Genomic DNA, 22,097 nt, shown 5'->3' with positions numbered 1-22,097 from the left:
TGCATAAGCGCCAAGCAAAACAACAACAGTGCCGTAGAGTATAATTGGAGCGTGACGTTACGTAATGCTCGCGAGTGTCGCATCTACGGTTTACCTTAGTTATCTATACTTAGACCAGACCAGGAAGTATCGTCAAGCATACGCCATCTAGCGAATACAAGTATGGCTCCTAAATTATTGAACCCCCCAAGATTAACATGAAATGCCTACAGTAACATGTGGCGTAATTTGATTGGCCGGCGTATAAAACGGACACCCTCACTACTTATCTATGACTTGAACTCGGCTTTGATTCGGTGAATTGAAAATGACTAGACTCGATTCGAAACTAAGATTGACGTGTGAGTCTCCTGTGAGTTGCACGCAAATCAATAGTACCAAACCTTACAGATGACAAAGTTCACATTTATTCGCAGAACAGTGAAAAGTGGTTAACATCTCAAAACGTTCAACTCTTTAATAAATTATTTCCATGTCCTACCGACAAAAAATATGTGGCCTTGGCCTTTTCAATTGAACAGCTCCATATGAACGGGCTCTGGTTAATAGAGGCAGGTCAATCCTATCCGTGAGGTAGCATCGATGATCTGGACGGGCAACCGCGCCCAATGACGTCACTATTCGTGTCATGCCTGGTGACATTTGGATACATCTAGCACAAACAACTGCCACAGCCAATGAAATAGAAAACGCACAGTGTGGGCAACTGCAGCAAACACAGTGGACGGTCCTGCTACACGAGTTTCAAAGACCATTTCGGACAAAATCGGGGTACGACGCTAACAAGCAAGCAGGTGGAATAGAATCTCGCTTGGCTGCAGCACATTTATCGCATGTTCTCTCGAATGAGCCAGCTGTCTTTAAGACGACAATCATCACAGTCATATTGTCGCATCCAACTCCTCCTGCGGAACAGTCTGTCGCCAGGCAACGATCCAGAAGTTGCTCACAAATCTGAAATATAGCAGAGATGAGCGGATTTGAAATTTCTATGTCCTTATCTAATTCAAAAGCTTCAGATTCTAATTGTAATCCGATTCAAACTTAGAATTCCACTTAGAAGGCCTCTAATTCAGTGAAAAGAAGGCCTCTAATTCAGTGAAAAGAAATAAAACGCAAATTGAGTGCACAAGTACATTAACACCTGAAGGAGAGGTGCTCCGAAAGCTCGTGTGAATTTATTAAATTTAGAATGATGTAAAACTTTGTCGCAGTTCGCCACAGAACATCGATCTCGCCGAAAATCGGCAAATTCAATTCTAATATATTGAAAGAAACTCAAATGCTAATGCAAATCCATGCTCATCTCTGGAATATATAGAAGGCAGTATTCTATATCAAAACTCCAAATGCAGCAGTGCACCAGCCAGACTTGGACAACTAATTCTAATCTAATTTGTGAACTGTTTCTATGCTCTGATTTTGATTATAATCTAATTTCTGCCATTCCTGAAAATGCTACAGGAGAGCTCTATAGTGTGCAACGAGACAAGCTTGCTGTACAAACATTTGCCTTTCTCATTCTTTGAAATTCAAGCATTTGAATTTTCATGACGTAAACCAGTGGTTTTTACCAATTTTTCCTCCAGAGCCCCTTTTCAAAAGTTGCCTAGGTCAGGCGCCCCTTCATGCTTCAGGGACAATAGTAAAAACGAGGATAAGAGGTCGAAATCCAGTCGTTTTCGGGAGGGGACTGTACTATTGGAAATGTTTCACGCTTGAATCGCAACCGAGCAATTATCAATATAGTAATTGTAGGCCTATGTGCTATATATCGGAACAAATCAAGGTTGTTACAACCAGAGGTGGTCAGTAACGAAGTACTTCTACTTTTCAAAGTACTCAAGTAGTTTACCACTACTTGCGGTACTTAATCAAATAGATCTAATTTCCCGCTACTTCTATTAAGCCTCAGGTACTTGTGTTCAATTGTAAAGCTGACTCAAATTTTTCATTAAGTGTGTCTGACGTCATTATTGCACCCCCAACCCAAACACGGTACCTGGGAATTACCATCGACTCCAATCTGAAATGGAATACCGACATTACCAATCTTTGTAAAAAACTATCTGCTACAGCTGGAATTCTTGCCAGACTTGGACATTCTCTCCCGAGACAGACCTTATGAACAATCTATTTCTCATTATTTCACCCGCACCTACTTAATGGGTTATGTGTATGGGGAAAGGTCAATCAGACTTATTTAAACAGAATCTGTATCATTCAAAATCGAGCCATAGGAAATTTATGTGGCATAGATTCTAGGTCATCTGCTACTCCTGGTTATTCAACTCTTAGGATACCTAAACTACCCGATTTGTATAATTATGAAGTAGCCAACCTGATGCATAAATTTCTAAACGGCAATACCTCCCAATACTTCAATACCTTATTTGAGCAATCTTGTACTGTGCAGTGTGCATGGATATTTTACTACATCATGAGAATCTGGACATCTTTATGTTCACCGCATGAACTCTAGACTGAACCAACAGTCTATTGAATATATGGGCCACAATATTTGAAATTGCGTACCCGACAATCTCAAAGAACTGCCTCAACATGAATTTAAAAGCCAACACCTGGACTACCTTTTAGCACAGTGGTTCCCAACCCTTTTTCACCCGCGAACCATTTTGAGGTTTTATGCAGTGCTCGCGTACCATCACCTACATAAGTTATGCGAGCCGAAGGCGGACAAAAAACCTTGCCATCGTGTTGAGCTGCCGAAGGCAGCGAAACAGAAAATAAGGCGCAGTATGATTTCTGTAGTGCTGTAGTGCAGGAGTGTCCAACCTTTTTGCTATTCACTGCCGCATTTCGAGTAGTCATGTAGGCCTAGCCTACGGCCGCATTCTAGGACATAGTTCATACTGAACGCTAAATACCCATTTAAGTTCATACTGAACGCCAAATACCCATTTAAACTGTCCACGTCCATTTTCAGTGAGCTCCAGACTAACGTATTTATTCATATCGGCTCACGAAACGCACCGAAATCGCGAGCGGTCAAGTGATGAATAGATTCTTGATCACGTCATGGTCGTCATGGTTTCAGATTCACGAATGAATTTTGTCATTAATATTCGTAGTTTCACATATTACTATCAAACATTTATCCTTTCTCGGCCAATGTGATCTGATTCCCAGGCAAAGTTGATGGAGGTTGTGTTTTCGCAAATTTAGGGCAAGTAATAAATGATGATGTATCTTCGGGTGGACCAATTGTAATAAGTCACTTTGTTGCATGCTGTTATTTCTTGACCTCCCATCAGGATTGGCGGTATATTGGAAATATATCGAAATCACCCAAACACACCATACAAGCAAATTTCTTTCGTGAGGAAGACACGATTCCAAGTTGGTATTTCTACATGGGGCTCATCATCTTTTGTTGCTGTTCACATTTGTACTGGTACAGGTTGCAAAGGAAGCTACTTCACTAAAATCGAAAAATGAAGCCGCGTTGAATCGCGCGCAGTGCGAATAAAATTTCAAGGTTAATCAAAATCTCCCAAAAATTTGGGAGTAAATTCGTAAATTCAATTCGTACCACAGGTTGGGAACCAATGTTTTAGCACATTAACCAATATCTGGATTAACTTTTAGCACATTAGCCAATATCTGGATTAACTTTTAGCATATTACAATATGAACTAATTCATATAATATACATCAATTTATTGTTTTCATATGTTACCATGGCTACCGTCTTTGCTATATATTTGTATTTATTATTTTCTTCTATGTTTCAGACTGTCCACTGTTCTATTTTTTACAATTAATCCACTCGATTACTTCAATGTCATGGAGGTGATAAGTGACAAGGCCTTTATAGGTCACATGGCAGGGTTGGGCAACATACCGCCCGCAACGGGATTTTGAGCGGCCCGCAGAGAGTTTTTACCCTGAACGTGAAATTCTAATATGAAAGTATTAACAAATGTTATGCGTCTTTTTTCAAGGGTCCGGAGGGGCCACAGCCAACCTCCGCTCGCGGGGATATTTGTGACTACAGCTGGGATATTTCATCCAGACGTAGACACTCCCTGATGGTTATAGGATTAACAAGTGTCGTTGGACACGAAGAACCCATAGTTACTTCAGGTTTCTTTTTTCTTCAATAGTTTTTTTTCAGTTTGGGATGCGGCCAACAGGGTTTTGCGGCGAAAAACCCTGACATGTTCGTTACAAAGAGTTGGCACAAGCAGGCGTCTGCAGCCGCTGGTCCGTTGCCACCATACTTGTGCCTAGATAACTGGGCTGAAACACGGCATCGCAGATCCGGTGATTGGAGCAATGATGGTGCTATGTAAGAAGACATGCGCCTTATTACAGCCAAATTTATGCGTCTCGCGTCTCAGAATGAATCCAAGTTTGCTAAATTGAGAAAGATGGTCATCAAACTACTTGTTCTGCTAGGCCGCAGGGGTTCTCAACTTCGCATGTACAACGGGTCGCATTTTACCCGCAAAAGACGCTGCGGGCCGCAAAACATTATTACCATGCATTTGTGAGCTTCCGTCAAATTTAGGCTACTGGAGCCTATTTATTAGTCGTATACGGGCGTCTAGTCCATTTTTATGCATTTCAAATCATTAATGGACACTGGACAGCGTTCGTAAGTTTTCAATCGCTGTTTTTTGTGAGAATATGTATCTTCCGGCGTCGCAAGTAAATCGCTTAATGGAGCGTGCATTGCATTCATTTCCAAGTCGGTATATGTACCTTATTATTATTATTACACAAGGTATTACTGTGACGCTTATCGCCGTTTAGGCCTTGTGCATCACAACGCAGGCACTTTTTTGTTACAACAGAGGTCATTATCACTTTGAGCTCTCGGTGAAATGAGAAGAAGTCTGGCGTTTTGGGAATCGTTTCAGAGCAAACCAATTAACCCATGTCCTTTCCTTCCATGGCTGGTGCCCTCCACCGATAGTTACAGACGTCAATTTTGTCAAGTTTATGTTTTTCGCTGGCAACCTCCCCACGTTTGCCATGCCAGCATTTCTTCTGCAAATATATCCACTCTGCCGAAATGCACCAAGAAAATTAGCTATGCAATGTTTGTGAAGTCGATGGATTCGTCCAATGCTAGGCTAAAGTAGTATACGCGGCAACGTGTTTCAGAACATGCGATAAAATGTCGACTGGCTACTCTTCTGGTCACGGTTGAATCGGACAACTTTAGCTTCAAAATTTGTCAGGTAATGTTGTCCTTGCTGCTAAGCAGTGTTCCCTCTAATTTCTGACGAGTCTGCGCACACTCACCAACTTACTGCGCAGACCCTTGGACATTGACAACCATGATTAAAGACTATAAAAAAGGTCATCATTGCTGATTTTTTGTGCGCAACTTAGATTTTCTGTGCGCACAGATCGTGTCAGCACTGCGCATTTGCGCACGTGCCCAGCTTGGAGGAAACATTGCTGCTAAGGCCCGGAAACAGCGAATATTCGCACAGTATGTTGAAGTATTAGTGAAATCACACTATCTCTAGCAGATTTCTTGGGTTTAGCGATATTCCAAAGCGTCTGTATAACGTCGTCGGCAATTATAATAATTCCTACACCACTACGGATTACTGGGCTTGACGCCTAGGTAGTAACGTTTTTTCGAAGATCAGGTGATATGTAACCTAGAATAAACTTTATTGGTATCGTTTTAAGCTTCTACGCTTCGTTACGACAACTGTTATTCGACAAATATGACAAATATAGGTTTTCCATTCATATGTGAGAAAGCACATTCATCAAATTCAACACTGCTGACAAAGTCGCCACGCACAGAAAATCTGTGCCGCGCACAATAAGAAAGCCGAAGTGATGACCTTTCTTTCAGTCGTTACGCACTGTTGTCCAAGGGAGCGCGCGGTGAGTTGGTGAGTGCGCGCAGACTAGTGAAAAATTGACGGTCCATACCAATACTGATTCAGAAGAATAACAATCTAAACTCAAGAACATATCAAGAGACCAGATCACGTCAAAGAATGGTTATTCAAACGAAACAGAGACGATGCGATAAGAGATCTAAGTAGATAAATTAATTTGCAACAATGCTGGGCCAGTAGTAATTGCGTTCGAATGAAAGAGGCCGCGGGCCGCAAAATGGACCTCTGCGGGTCACATGCGGCCCGCGGCTTGAGAACCCCTGTGCTAGGGTCTACACCAGGAGTGTCAAACATACGGCCCGCGGGCCGCATCCGCGAAGCAATTTTGAGTGGATTGAAAACTGTTTATATTTTCCAGCACATTTGCAACTAATTTTGAGATTTTATTGTAGGAAATACTTCCATTAAACAATCCCTTAAGGGGACTAGCAACACAAAAATTTCGTATGGCTACCCCAATCACCATGAAATTTTCAGAGTCGCTAGATGTCGCTATGCTATATACAAAAAAAAAACAATAAATTTGGTTCTACTCTGCATGTTGTGGCATATAGTGGATTCGAAGGACAGAAAATGCACCGACACTGGGAATGCAAAATCTCAAAATTGTGAAGTCATTTTTCCGATCTAACGCCTTCTTTAGGAAGTACTAGGACAGTGCTGTGCTATGCTAAAATTTGAAGGAATATGTGATTTGATACCCATCTCGGAGAAATTTCATTTCAAAATTGAAAATTCAAATATTTGTCATAAATTTGCTTTAAGTTGGCTGTAAGTTTGCTTTGAAGTTCTGTAACTCTTAGCATGCTAGACCTATGTCAAAGAACTTTTAGCATAGCACAAGCACAGGTCGGAATGTTAGCTTTGTAAAAAACCTTGAGTGACTCATTTAGGACAAATATTTCAGACAAATTTTTGGTTTACCGTGATGCGACGTAACAAAATTTTATAATTGAGAAAAACACTTGAAAACATTTGCAAAGTAAAAAGTCAATGAACAAGTATTACCAATGTAATGATAAGAATGAGCGCCAGAATGCTTGAATGACAACTGACAACAATCTAACGAATTTTGTACCCGGTGATAATATAGATAGATATATTTTATAACGGTCAAATCGGTGCAGTGATATTAGATCAGGTTATTGATTGCAGAAACGTAGGATTGTCAAATGCCACGGTCCATCATTATTATTACCTTTGCTCGTCATTGCGTAACGACTTATTTTGCACACAGATATTCGATGTACATTAGGGTTGTCCAAAATTTGGGAAATCTCAAAAATGATGGGTATCAATGTCTAATTCTATAGATAAAATTGATAAAAAAGACAGCAATGAGTCTGCAGCAAGCTCAAAGTTAAGTCGTTAAGATTTGACGCAAAGCGTTTGAAAGTAGCTACCGACGGTGGGCGTGCCAGCGACCATAGAACCGCAACAAGACTAGTAATCACGAAATCACGGCTCTCGGTTGGCTAATCGGCTATGCTTCATTTATCACGACCGTGGTTGCTTGCTGACTAGTTGTTAAAGGAGGCTGCTAACGGCGGTGATTCTGTAAGCGCACTGTAGGTTGGTTGGCAGTTAATGATTTAAGATAGGGTTACCAGACAAATTCCGGACACTCTTTAGCGCATACTCTAGGATTTTAAAATGAGTTATGACGTCACACTAGCAAAGCTTTGCTCATAGACCAGAGGTGGTCACGATCCGTTTCAGTATGTATGTGGCTGTGTGTTGTGTAACCGGGACCGAAACCACATCTTCAGCCCCTTCCCACCCAAATAAATAATGATTTCTAGCCCACCATAGGCTGATCGATGCAACTTCTGGGGTGATGGGGGGGGGTGCTATATGAATCTCGTTTCTATATGATTGTTAAAATAAGATTGTTCATCAGCCTTATGCCGGTGCACACCACGGAGCGTTATAAACACCACGCATGCAGTTTATGGTCACGACTCCATCTCCAAATTGAAAATGTTCCGCGGCCCGGATCAAAATTTGACGAGCCGATTATTAGAAGAAGTCAGCTCCTTTGCCCAGACTTACTCACCGCCATTTTGGAAGCTGATTACGTTCAACATATTTGCGAACCCCAGAATAAAGGCAAACGACCGCCAAGTTTGGAACCACTATATCATTAAATGAAGCATTTGAACAGCCTTGACGATCTCTAGGAATATACCGTTCTCCTATAATTGCGATTACAATTAGGCTTATTCCAGTAAATGGAGGTTGTTGTTATTGATATTTTATTGCACATTTTGCGAGGGTGGTAGTCCATAGTCCCCATATTAAAATCAATAAATGTGATAGTAAATCGCGCACAGCGCGAAGAAAAATATCATGCATCAGCATAAGTATTTCCAAAAATAATGTTTTCATGTTAATTTACGAAAAAATTATGAGCCAACGTCAAGTCTTCAAAATTCCGGACATTTGGCATGTTTTAGAAATTCCTCCCGGACGCTAGTTTGAACAGTGAAATTCCGGACATGTCCGAGAAATTCTGGACGTATGGCAACCCTAATTTAAGATTAATTCAGGACAGGTTGCTTGTTTTCTGTCATTTTCTGTCGTGCGTGATTGATTTCCGCTAATACTTGAACGTGACTATCAGAAGATGTGTATCATGGCTTGAGTTCTAAAAGACGACAAAGGTCTGAGCCCTCAGGTTCGGACATGTTGATTTGCAAAAACTGTCGCCGCACCGCGCGCGTATTCAATTGTTCACCAGACAACAGAGAGAGCCCTTCCGGGCTTTTTGGCAAGCTTGTCATACGCCTAAAATCATCAAGAAGATGAGATTATATGATCATCACTTACATACGTACTTAACCCGAATTGAATTGATGCGATATTGGTAGATTTGAAAAAAATCCAATTCCCCTTAATTTTCCGACTGGCTACGCGCCTAGCGTGTGCTGAGAAGCACCATCGTATATCTCCTCTCCCGACTTGGCGCCCAAATAGACGTTCTGCTTTTCTAAAATCTAAATTATGTTCGCCCTATCCGTTTACAAAACCATTGTCGAGCTAGCTAGATTCATGATAGTCTTGGTAATCGCAGCGCGAAATTGGAGGGTGTGCGCCTGCAAATTGGAATTCATTTCAGCGCATATTCGTTTCTCTAACAAGGTTTTACCAGCGACATTAATCAGGAAATGCAGCAATACAGCTTAGACAACGATAGAATGAGAAAACAATTGTCGCGGCGAAAGATACTCAATACGTTGTCAGACTCAAAACCCATTCGTGGCGACACTGATTAGAATACACGCTTTCTCGTTTGCCATCATCTATTTTTCTTGTCTGCTTGATAATGCAGCAGCCCTCCCGCTCCTCCTATTCGGGTCCGCTATCGGTCACGCTCTGTATATTCGGCAGAGAACATGAGCTAGTTTGGTCTTTTTGGGTTGCGTCGGCCTTGCGGGGCGGTCGACGATATTGCTGGTCGGTTACTTGGTTCTTGGATCTGTATCGTCTGTCGGGTTGGAGTATATTTTGTGTGCTGAATAAACCTCCATACTGGACAAAGGCCTCTACATTGGCGAGCACGCGAGGACCAGTATGGAGAATTCGCCGCAGTCCATCAACTGGCGGGTCTGGCTAGTTAGCGAAGTCAGACGATTGGAAAGAGAGATTGAAGCTCAACAGTTGGTAATGCTGCAGGCTGAAATAGAATGTCTGAAACGACGATTTGAGGACATGGAAAGTACATTGATTTCTCGAATTAAAATTGAAACTGTGTGAAAGCTACGGAAGGAGTCGTTGAGTGCAAGTTTCAGGCATCCGAGGATAGAATGATTTCGGTGCTCAAGGCAATACTACAAGGGGATGATGTTGACTCTGAAAAGGTTAATGACGTTGAAGATTCTGGTGCTTCTGTGACTGAAGGTGTTGGAGTCTGGAAAGTGTCCAGCAGTGAAGAGTTGCGTGGTATACCGGTACTTTATTCGTGCTCAGATACTACATCCTCTATCGCCTTGCCAGAGAATTGCAGTGTAGCAACTGATGTCAGCTTGGGTGGTCCTGTGCTTGAATACGGAGTGAAAGTCACGACCGAGGATTCAGATTTCATAGTGCAGCTGCCATGTAAGCGACATGATGAAGAACGATCAGAAAGCGGCTATAGAGGCAAGCCTAATAACTGGGAGAAGATACTGAATGACACCGGGTGTATTGCAGAAATCGCGGAAAGTTTGTTGGAACATAATTAGAAAGATTCTGTCTCAACTGTCTCAGACGTTCCGAATTGGTTGAAGTCGTACGTCTATTATGGACAATTTAGGAACCGCTGTGTGAAAGATAAAATGGACTGACGGCTGGAAATTGCATGTGTTTTCTTGTGATTACTGTACCTTAATTGTTCATGTTGATAAGAGTAATTTCTATAGTACTTCTCAGAATTACAGGAGGTTAATATAACAGCCCTCCTCTGCCACCTATTCGGGTCCGCTATCGGTCACGCTCTGTATATTCGGTGGAGAGCATGAGCTAGTTTGGTCTTTTTGGGTTGCGTCGGCCGTGCGGGGCGGTCGACGGTATTGCTGGTCGGTTACTTGGATCTGTATCGTCTGTCGGTTGCAGTATATTTTGTGTGCTGAATAAACCTCCATACTGGACAAAGGCCTTACAATACATTCATAATTTGAAATTGTCGCACAATGTCATTTTTCAGTGTTATTTTCGTTATTAACGTGCAGTATGCCATGCCATTGTCAAATATTTATGCATCACGAGATTCTGGGTGGCACAAACTCTGAATTTATTCGATTCGTTTGAACAGGGAACCTTCTATAATCCGATAAATTTGATTGCTGGACCTACTCGTATCGAGAACAATATCAAATTTCAAACTATTGGGCATTTATTACACAGTCGATTTCTATTGACAAGATCGTGGCATGCGCCCGGAACTGAAATCAATTCTGGCCCAGGGGTGGCCAACCTGCGGTTGTAGAAGGACATTTGTGCGGCCGTCAACACGTTATTCAAATAGTATGTGTTGGCGGTCGTCAATTTTGGTGCATATAATAAGCCGATATGAAAACATTTATTAGTCCGGAATTCACCGGTAATGAGCAAGGACAGTTTAATATGGATATTTGACATCCACTTAGTGTATTACGACTATGCCCAGGAATGCGGCTGTAGGCTGCTCAAGAAATCGAAATGTGGCCATGAACAGCAAAATGATTGGCCACCCCTGTTCTAGCCCATAGTCGTCACATTAAATAGGAAGCGGACGTTATATATATTGTTCCTAGATCTATTTGTGGCATATACTAGGGTTGTCCCGAATTTGGAAAATCTTTAAAATGCTCAGTGATTGTGTCTCATTCTATATAGATTATTGATAAAATACAATAATGAGCCTGAAAGAAGCTCACAGGAAGGCCGTTAAGATTTCGAGCAAAGCGTTTGAAAGTAGCAGCCCAAGAATGGGTGTGCCACCGACCATAGAACAGCGAGAAGACTAGTAATCACATAACCACTGCCCTTGATTGGGTAATGGGCTATGCTTCATGATCACGACAGCAGCAGCTTGCTGATTAGGTGTTCAAGGTGTCTGCTACCCGCGGAAATACTGAAAGCGCAATGTTGATAAGTTGGCAGATGATGATTTAGGATTAATTCAGGACGACAGGACCTGTTTGAGGTACGAAATACATGATGAACAAACAACAGCTGCTTCACAAAAACTTTTACAGGATCACTGCGTTGTGAAGGAAACGGCTGTAGCCTACAAGCTACATGTTTTCATCGAGGGAAAGCAAAGGCGCTCATGCAAGCGGTGAACGAATTCCCCGTTAGTTACGTAGGTTCCCCAGGTTACAAAGGTTAAGAACCGCTGCAATAGATATACCAAGGTTCATATATTAGAGCAGCGGTTTTTAACCTTTTTGTCTTCGCGGACCCATTTTGGACCATGACGCGGACCTTCAAGTTTTAGTTCAAATTTTGCTCAATTATCGTCAATTGTCACGATAAACAACAACAAAAATGACTGGAATAGTGGTTATGGATATCACAGGACATAATGGATCAGAAGGCTATTCGCAATTGAAAAGAGTTTGCGCAGTAGGATATTTGATATCAGACGGTCATTCTGCTGATTTGAGTCAATGAAGTTTTAGCAGTAATGAAGCAAAACTGGCTTGAAATTTTTCTAATTCAAAATTAAATAAAAATTAGGTTACAAACCATTTTGCAAATTTATAGGTTTTGTTAACCCCCTAAAATGCTTCGCGAACTCCCGGTTGAGAACCGCTGTGTGAGAGCTTATGAATTTTCTGCTTGAGATCCGTCAAGACTCCATAAAAATGTAGCGGTCCGCGTAAAAAGTTCAAGTAACCCTGGTTTAAGCGAAAGTGTTTTTTCATTGATCTGTTGAACAAATTTAGAGGTGGATCGCAGAACATTTTGAAATCAGGTCACGACCATGCGAGCCACCGATTTAAATAATCTGGAACATGATAAAGACTATGGTAGAGTTTCTTGGTGGTACAAACGTTTGCACTAGTATGGAGGAATGTGGTATTGATATGCCACCTCAAGCAAAGAAGAGGTGGCATGAGTCCTATTTCCCTACCTCTTCGGGCTTTATGTGGTTACCAAGCTTCTCGCGCACAAAATCCACCACATCTTCATTCGAGAGAACGTCCCAGATGCCATCACAAGCAAGAACGATGAATTCATGGTCTGCTGTCACCTCCTTGACTATTACATCGGGATATGCTGTAGAACAAGGTTGTTTCTGAGTATGATCTATTCAAGTAAGATTGTGACAAAAACTAATTTATTTACAAGGTACGGCGAAATCACCCACACACTAAAAATCAGAAATTCTCATCGCACACACCATTGGCAGCCAACAAGTCCCAGTCCCTTGATTTCAGTTCAGGATGGGGTCAGCTTAACTAAAACCTCCGTGGTTGTGGAATATCATATCAGTTATGAGTAGGGCCATCATTTTTTGACGTGTTGACGTGTTTTTGTCAAAATTGTTTACCAAGTACAAATATTTTTAAAAGCAGAATTATCATGGTGTCAGAGGCTGCACTGCTTCCCATTTTACACCTTTTAGCCTACTTCAGTGGTTCCCAACCTTTTTCATCTCGTGCCTCCCTTGGCCGAAATTTTAGCCAAAATTCCCCCCTTAGGATAAATCTGCCCGATGAATAAAAATGGTCATTTTTACCGCGCAAACACCTGTTGACTGAGAGAATAAGACGGGCGGTATCGAGTGTTTGTTTCTAGCAGTGCTCTAATAACACTTTGTAGAACTTCAAAAACCATGGTCTTGGTCCCAATCACACAAATTCTGGAAGGCTTGGCTCAACAGACCCCCACACTTCCATTTGTGTTTTCGGCTTACCGTGCACCAATCGCTAATGTAACTGCTGTGAAAAATCAGTATCCATAAATTTACTGGTATCGCGATTTTTTTCTCAAGTTTGCGTATGCATTTGGCCAGCAATAGTGGTACTTTCATATGTAGAAGGGTTGACCAGACTCTAGTTTGACTCGAGTCCCCATTTTCTGATACCTAGACTTGACTCGAGTCATTTTCTCAAAATACGGAAACGACTCGATTCGAGACAATCTTGGTATTGACTCGACTTGGACTCGAGTCATTGTGCATGACTCGAACCAAGCCATATGACTCAAGACTATAAAACGACCAAGACCGACATTTCATTGTAATTTCGAAGAACAATAAAGTGACCACCCTGTTGGAATATCGTCTATTGATCCTGGTACTTGACAATGTGACAAGAAACTGCTCAAAGGGAGGTAAATTAGTACGTCATAAATCCAAATCATTCAATATCACCAAACAGTGTTGACTTGAGTGGGACTTGGACTCGTACTCGAGTCATAATACCATGACTCGGACTAGACCGTCTGCTCGGTGAATTGGACTCGGACTTGACTCGCTGGTGAATTGAAAATGACTCGACTTGACTCGAGTCCAAACTATGAAAGTGAGATTGACTTGTGACTCGGAGCCTCATGACTGGGTTACAGCCCTGATATATAACATACACGTGATCAGATTCCATGCTGGAGCGCATTGAAATTTAGGACACCCATTACGTTTCGGCAACATTGCACCAAGTTTACCATGTCTTTTTTCGATCGGGTAGCTGTTCACTAAAAATAAAGCAAGGCTAGCGATCTCTTCGACTTGAATTGATGACGTTGGAATATTTAGTCACTGTCTGAAAATGTTGACTTGAAAATAAAGATAAATACTTTCACTAGAGGCATTGTTGTGATAGATTCGGCACGACATTTACTCGCTTAGGATATATTTGATTGAGAAGCCGTCGCTGGCCTACAAAATTGTCTTGCGAACTACAGCACATCTGAACTAGTTAGAAAGAAAGAAAAGGGTTGGGGGGATTTGTATATGAAAAAGAGATTTTAGATAGCATTTGAACATACTTTCAGCAAACAAAAACAGCCATAAGGAGCATACGTTCGGATATAGCTGGTTGACTATGACAGTTCGAACATGAACAATTTGGGAAATCCGTTACAATTCTAAAGTGGAATTCCTCCCTAAAAATTGCAAAATTCCCCCCAAGGGGGGAATTCCTCCCCGGTTGGGAACCACTGGCCTACTTCATACTGCTGAAGAGAATACATTATGTCAACTTATTGTGAATCATGAACCGTTCAAGTCAAATAGTTATGCTGATATGGTGTGATGATCAACACACCTCGAAACGCCGATCCTATTTCGATTACCAGTGAACTCGGCCCTCGGTGAATTCGGCCCTCGGGAAATTTTGTATTAAAGCGTATTAACAACTATTAATACTAATAAATAAATTAATAATATTATTATCAAGTGATTGGTTAATCTTAAATAGGGAAGAATCACGTATCGTGGTAGATCTCGCACTGCGAGAGCCTGATATCGAAGACTCCACCACTTCACCGTGATTGGTTACTGGAATTAATCGAATGTAAGCATGGAATGGCAACGACCGATTTTGCAGCTTCGCTGAGGCTATATTCGGAATTATTTTGCGGCAGCGACTGTAGGATTTCTCGCAACTCAAAAGTTATCTTAAAGGAGGCAGAATTTACTGAATTTGGTCTTGATCAAAAGCTACTGTCGCAATGATTCCAAAAATATAAATGAAATGGTTGGGGATATTCATGTCAGGGCATCCTAACTTGGACCCTAACCCACTACCAACTCTAATATCTTCCTTCCCCAACCCTAATGTCCCTCCTCCCCTAACCCTAATCTTGGGATACCTTAACCCCAACACTAATATCCCCCCCAACCCTAATATTCCCCCCCCCCTACCCAAACCCTAATGCCCCCCAACCCTAATATCCTTTCCCCAACCCTAATGCCCCCCCCTAATGTCGCCCCCCCCCCAACACTAATGTCCCTCTCCCCCAACCCGAATATCCCCCCCGCCAAACCCTAATACCCCACCCCAACCTTCAGTTGCAATAACGAGCAGACCACGCGTGGTTGATGTGTGAGCATCACGTTATCTCTCGCGCTTACACAATCCGTGATCTTATCACGCCGTGACTGCGTGATCTACGCATGCCCTGACCTCCGTACAATATTTACAAATCACTTGATAATAATATAATTAGTTTAATAATTCATATTAATAGTTGTTAATGCGCTTTAATACAAAATTTCCCTAGGGCCGAATTAACCGAGGGCCGAATTCACCGAGGGCCGAGTTCACCGAGGGCCGAATTCACCGAGGGCCGAGTTTGTGAGACCGAATTCACCGAGGGCCGAATTCACCGAGGACCGAGTTCACCGGCTACCCCTATTTTACTTTGAGGCAAGGATGTGTTGGCTAATCAAGGGACCACTACGTACCAGCTTATCAAAAAGATGGAAAGCTTGCAATATTAGATTAAAGAAACTCACGCCGGTGTCTACGAATTGAACAAGTACGCATAGCCAGTGGGTGTCATCTCAAGAACAAGATGATGAACAACTGCAAAGTCAGTACAAAGCGACACAGCGGGGGGCGTCACTAGCAATACACGTGCAACGTAAGTGCTGCCAGCCAACAACTCGCTCGGCATGCGGCGCATAACCTGTCATTATTGTGGGCATGCGGCAAGAACTTCGTCATCAGCGCATTCTTGCTGGGCGGATGTACCTTCACTAATTAGTAATCAAAAGAAGTGATGCAACAGGATGAAAACGCAGCATTATTGGTGACCTAGATTTCGGCTGAAACAACATCTCCATATCAATTTGACTACTAAATGTATGTTCCCCTTCTAATTAAATTGAATTTGCATTGATAAGCGCTGCAAGCCGCGCACAAACTGTGTTGTACACATAGGTGGTCAGTAACGAAGTACTTCTACTTTTTGCAGTACTTGAAGTAGATTTTGCCTACTCGCACTACTTATTAAGTAGATATGATTTTAGACTACTTCTACTTCACAGTTTTCAGTATTTTAGGCAAAAATAGGCATAGAATACCTACTTACTTACTTGTGAGCCACCACTCCTGCTTCTACTTGAGTAGAAATTCCGGCGTTACTTCTACTACTACTTGAGTAGCGACGGCAACTACTTTGACCAACTCTGGTTGTACACCATTTTTGGGACAGGCATTTTTATCGGAGCATGGAAGTGGACAGTGTATTATTGTACATGCGTGGATTGGAATAGGAATTTGTTCCAGCTCGTAATCGTTCCTTCAATAATGCTTTGCGAGTGTACATGTACATATATATATATGATTTGAGATGAGGATGCAAGATCATTGAAGAACTTCCTCTTTTTCATTCAAAGTAATGGACGATCAGATCATGTCACAAAAAGGACAACAGAAGAGCAATGGTAAAAAGGTTTACTCGAGTGCCTCCAAGACAGGGGTGGGCAATTAATTTTCCCGGCGGGCCAAATACGAGGCAGAAAATACGTTGGCAGGCTGAGACAAAAAGTTTAGAAGGCGTGCAGTTTCATTCCTTAATTGAGAACAGTGAATTACATTGTTAACAGAGGTTGCTAAGTGGATGCTTTAATATTAGGATGCGTCCCTAACTCTGTGTGGCTTGGTAAGGCAGCCTTGCCGTTTTGCCAGTTTCGCTAGAAGGACCGCATCAGCCTCATTTCTGATGTGGGCGAAATACAGAAAAAGACTACAAGACGCAGACCACACTCTCTTCAAGTGACATTTCTCCCACGATTACAGTATGGGACACACGCATACGTGCAGCCAGGATTCCAAGTTTTTTGGTGTGGCTTCAAAAACTAGTAACGGTACAGTAGAGTCTGTTCAAAAATAACTTTCTTCTTCAAATTAAGTTCGCGAAAAAAGCGCTGCTCATTATTATTTTTAATTTACTACAAGTTGAGTCATTACAACCCTGGGCAGAGTCAATTCAGATGTTACTGATTTACACAACGTCTATGCACGGTTAATCACCATCAACTTTTCGACCAGAATCATCAAAATTTGAATCGCAAACCTGTCACAACTTGTTCCTCCGGGCTCTTCTCCAAATTCTGTTTATATGTGAAGTCTCCAAATGCTCGGGATAATGCGAGATTTCCATTCACTCTGTTAAATTCAACCCAGCCGCCTGCTGCCGTGATTCTTCGGAGCTCTCGCTGATGATTTGGTTTATGGTCAAAGCTGAGTTGCTGGACATGACCACGCACACTTGCTACTGCTCGAGAATCGCCGATATTTGCCTTTGAGTTGATACATAGTTTTCATGACACCAATAGTAATCAGAATCAAATAACAGCCCAACAAATATCACTCGCACTCTTTTGTTGCGTAAGTTTAGGGTTTCATCATTGAACAATGGAATTAATTCCTGTGATCGGCTATAGTCACGAAATAAAATTGATTCACATTCATGTCTACAATAACGCACTGTGTTCGTAAGAGCACACTTTTTGATTAACATCAGAATGCATTATTGACGGAGAAGTTAATTCTAAACTGAACTCACACAATGAATCTTTCCTCCTTTCAAAAGCACAGAAACTGCAGTGCAGCCAGACATGTCATCCTTTATCGATGGGTCATTCAGCAAATCTTCGTCAATTTGTAAAAATGTCTTCTGCAATGCACCTATGATATCTCCTTTTTCTAAATTGTCAACAAAATATTCGCACACAGAAAATCAACAGTGCAATTCACAATTTGACACTGATTGGTAGTATCAAGACTCACGGTAGGCCGAGTGTGAAATCACGGCGTCAGAAATCTTTTTACTTGCAAACTGAGCTGCAAGTTGACCGCCGTGTCCATCAAATACAGCAAATAGGTGTGATTCTTTCTCCTCGTTTAGACATAGCTTTATTGTATGTTCATCTTCCATGTCTTATGACCATTTCATTAAGAAGCATGTAGGCTACATTTGCAATGGTTTTACAGCAGTGGTTTATAAGTATGGTAAACAAGAAGCTTACTTCACACTGAAGGTATGTAGTTCCAAAGCAGCGTTTGCAGGAAAACTAGAAATTGGATTGAATTAAAATGAGAGCGAAGAAACAGTTCACAAATCCGACTAGAATTAGATTTATCGCATTTCAGTCTGTATTCATCTAATTCATGGGTTCTTAAACTATATTTCACAATGACAATGATAAGTTATAGCAGTGGTTCTCAAAATTTTTTTTAAAAATTCGCAAAGCGGCCTCCAGGAAAATTTTTAAGCTGACTTGTGGTCCCTTACAAAACCAACACAGAACAACATGTTGAGTTTATGGTGTCAATATGACTTTATGTCGACTAACGGTATAATTTTAATTCACCTTCACGTTTGGTTCGAAAAATATGCTGCCTGAAAGATTTTATATTATGAAATTATTTTTTTTTCTGAATTGTTTGAATTTTTAAAAACGTGCTTCACGGTCCTAAAAAATGGTCTCGCAGATCATAAAAGGATGGTGCTGATTTCTAATCTTTTCTAGCGCAATAACCTGACCTCAATACCTCAAAAGTAGAATTATGGTTGAATCGCATCAATTGACAGATCGTTGCCCACAGATTCAAATTTCCATCCTGTTGTTAGAAACGGCCCAACCGACTTTCACAGCTAATTTCGACAAATTTGTTATTGAGGTCGACAGGCTTATAAGATCTTGTCAATGTTTCTGTTATGTATATTTAGTTAGTTTTGAATATACATTTTTATTATCGCTATATTTCTCAGTCCCTACATAATTACATGAAAATATTGTGTTTAGCTAATAATTTCAATTAACTAAAGTGCGGCTGGAGAATAGATTTAGATGTTGAATGCGGCCCACAAGCCAAAACGTTTTCCCACCCCTGCTTGCAGCTCTTATCGTAGCGTGCAGAAGTGGATCTTATACTGGCATAATACATATCACAAGCATGAGTTTGTCAACACGAGGAACCTCATCAGACCCTTGTATTCTTGACATATATGTCTATACTTGGCCCCAATACATTGATGTGACCTTGGTAAATTTTTAAACTGTTGAACCTTCTGTCTCAGCTGGCTCCACGCCTAGGTGCTGGTGCTTGTAACACGCTTCAGACACGAATTTATCAGGCTGAGAGTCTTACTGCAACTAAAAACAGTAATTTGATAACATATCATGTGGTGAGAGCACATTGTCCCTTTTGCAAAAATAAGTCCAATTTCGACAGTATGATTCAGTGACATTTGGCAGTGTAGTGGACGATAGCTAACACTCACAGTTGCATTTTTCTTTCTAATGAAACCAAACAACACAAAGTTCTTCACAAGGCTTTTTCTAGAAACTTCAATAGAAACACATAACATGAAATATGAAAGATTGTCTGCTGCCATTTTACTAATGCATAGGTAATCAAGCTAAAGCAGGGGCGGGCAACATAGGCCTACGGCCCACGACCGGATTTCGAGCAGCCCGCAAAGAGTTTCTAACCTGAAAAAGAAATTCTTATCCGAAAGAATTGACAAATTTTATGCGTCACAGAATGAATCCAAGTTTTTCGACCTGAGAAAGATGGTCATGAAACTACTTGTTCTGATTGGATCCAGCATTTTCAAACATGTACATTAAAAAGACAAGGCTGAGTTGCAATATAACTGATGTTTACGTACAGTCCTTAGTAAGAGTTTCTATACATGTGACATGCAGCCAGAGTTCCAAAAACTGGTTGACAACCTTGATGGATCTGATCAACTTCAACAGCTATCGCAGTACATTAAAGGTTAATAAAGTCATTAAATACTGTTTTGGTCTCTATGCTTCAAACTTGAAGTTTACATTTAATATGATTTACTCCTTGTATAGGTGGATAAACACGCGATCAATTTATCGATTCTGTAATCCGGCCAGCCAAGTAGGCCTACTTCATTATCCCATTTCAGGCCCGCCGACCGGAAAAGTTGCCCACCCCTGGGCTATAGGCTATGTGCATTATCAAAAAGGCAACAGACAATCTTTAAGCGAATTCACATTTCCAATATTTGCTAGAGTTGCACTTGCTATCATTACAATTAGTTACAATTCGGATACCTGATCGGTGAACGCTCACCAAATCAAAAAAATTGCGCAAATGCGCAAGCGCAAACGGTAACAACCATTGCAATTACCATTAATTATAATAATACGGTACAGTATTGTACAATAGATAAACGCAAGGAAACTAAACATTCCATCGAATAATATTTGAAAGGATACTAATCCGCCAGCCTTGCATACAGGAAATGCCGACCTTGAGGCTGTGATTTTCGTCACCTGCAGTGTCCTTCTTGGTGATCGGTTCCGACAGCGTTTGACCCATTGTCTATCTGATTAATTTCTGTGTTATGCTAAAAATAAATCATTAATCAACAGTCTCACACTCGACTTCAGCGTTACTAGAAAGATTGAGAGCATAGATCAGTGGTTCCCAACGTGGGCGATATCGCCCCCCAGGGGGCGATTTGGCGGTCTAGGGGGGCGAAAATGACGAAGGGGGCGACAGGGGGGCGAAAATTTGACTTTTTTTTTTTTTTTTAGTCAACTCGATGGTGATTACAGTTTGCATGCCCAACTTTCGGTACACAAAATTTGGGGGGCGATGTTCGGTGTTGACCTTGAAAAGGGGGCGATGGGTCGAAAAAGGTTGGGAACCACTGGCATAGATTATTGTCAAATTACGGTCCCATATGGAATCTTGGTTCAATTTTTGAAATAAAACCTGCGTGATGAGAGCTTTTCTGCATAGACTAATTAAGTAATTGGACAGAAAATCCTATGCGATGTTGCCACCAATTCCAATCTGGATTACGGTTCACTACGCCATATATCACCACACGATATTGAACTTCCTTTGATAGCCTACATTCGCATGTTTCGATGTATATGTTGTGGCCCTTTGAAAGCTAAGATTTTTGATATGTGGCATGAAGCAGGACTGCCCACCCCTGCAATATACGGTACTATTCGGTTATAAATCATATTTCCGGGTGCGTGCTATCTCTATTTCTATATATTTTCGGGTTTGTTTCCCGGGGTACGTGGGACACTGTGAGACCCCCGAAATCTGGTATATTAACTACAAAATATTGGAGAAACCATCATAAATGTGATTGGAATACGCAGGTGTATTGATACTGCACATTTTTTCATGTTGTCGTGCTTTAAAATCAAATCCTACTAAACTATAAAACTAACCCTTAAAACCCTAAGGCAAATATCCTAACAAATTATATCTAGGTAATGTGTGGTAACTTGAAAGATCGTGCAGAGACTGAGACAATATATTTGCACTGTACAGTGCGTGTTGTGGAAAACACTGGACCAATACACGTCGTTTCGACACCATTCTATCTTTTCCTTAGGTGGCGATCTTGTGTTGCTTTGAATCAATAGAATTAACGAATGAATGGCTATACCCTAAACAACGATGCATCTTACTGACTGATTTCACAGACTTCTGGAAGTCGTTTCGAAACCTTATTTTAATGGTATTGCAGTCTTGCGTTTGGAAATAATGAAATTACCAATAAAACTGATACAACTCGGGGCAACTCTAAACGGCGGAACGAGCGGACTGCGGAACTTGCGATACTAAACGGCGGACTAAGCGGAACTGCGGACCTAGCGGACAATAATAAAATAGCTCAAAACTAAACGGCGGACCGCGGAACAGCGGAACATGTAATACTAAACGGCGGACGGAACGGAACTGCGGACCGGCAGACTATCCAAGTGATCTT

General features: G+C 41.4%; 1 protein-coding gene across 1 annotated transcript; it reads right to left on the bottom strand.

Moving 5' to 3' along the window:
* Positions 1 to 384: 384 nt before the first annotated feature.
* LOC145456785 (putative protein phosphatase 2C T23F11.1) lies at positions 385 to 20,734 on the bottom strand. The gene is made up of 6 exons (XM_080334894.1): positions 20,575 to 20,734; positions 18,104 to 18,253; positions 17,880 to 18,019; positions 17,388 to 17,613; positions 12,493 to 12,638; positions 385 to 954 (listed from the first exon to the last, which is right to left on the bottom strand). The coding sequence occupies exons 1-6, from the start codon at positions 20,675 to 20,677 to the stop codon at positions 745 to 747; spliced, it is 975 nt and encodes a 324-aa protein (XP_080191020.1). The 5' UTR covers positions 20,678 to 20,734; the 3' UTR covers positions 385 to 744.
* Positions 20,735 to 22,097: the final 1,363 nt, after the last annotated feature.

The sequence above is a fragment of the Botryllus schlosseri genome, chromosome 15, assembly GCF_051294905.1.
Source record: "Botryllus schlosseri isolate E-star chromosome 15, Bs_hap1, whole genome shotgun sequence".
NCBI classification, from domain to species: Eukaryota; Metazoa; Chordata; class Ascidiacea; order Stolidobranchia; family Styelidae; genus Botryllus; species Botryllus schlosseri.
This window is presented reverse-complemented; position numbering and strand designations above follow the sequence as displayed.

Excerpts from the sequence above, each read along its gene's own strand:
- LOC145456785 (XM_080334894.1), bottom strand. The coding sequence starts at position 20,677 with ATGGGTCAAACGCTGTCGGAACCGATCACCAAGAAGGACACTGCAGGT. Across the intron at positions 17,614-17,879 it reads AAGGAGGAAAGATTCATTGT|GCAAATATCGGCGATTCTCG; the intron begins GTGAGTTCAGTT and ends ATCAACTCAAAG. Across the intron at positions 955-12,492 it reads ACCACATAAAGCCCGAAGAG|ATTTGTGAGCAACTTCTGGA; the intron begins GTAGGGAAATAG and ends GCTATATTTCAG.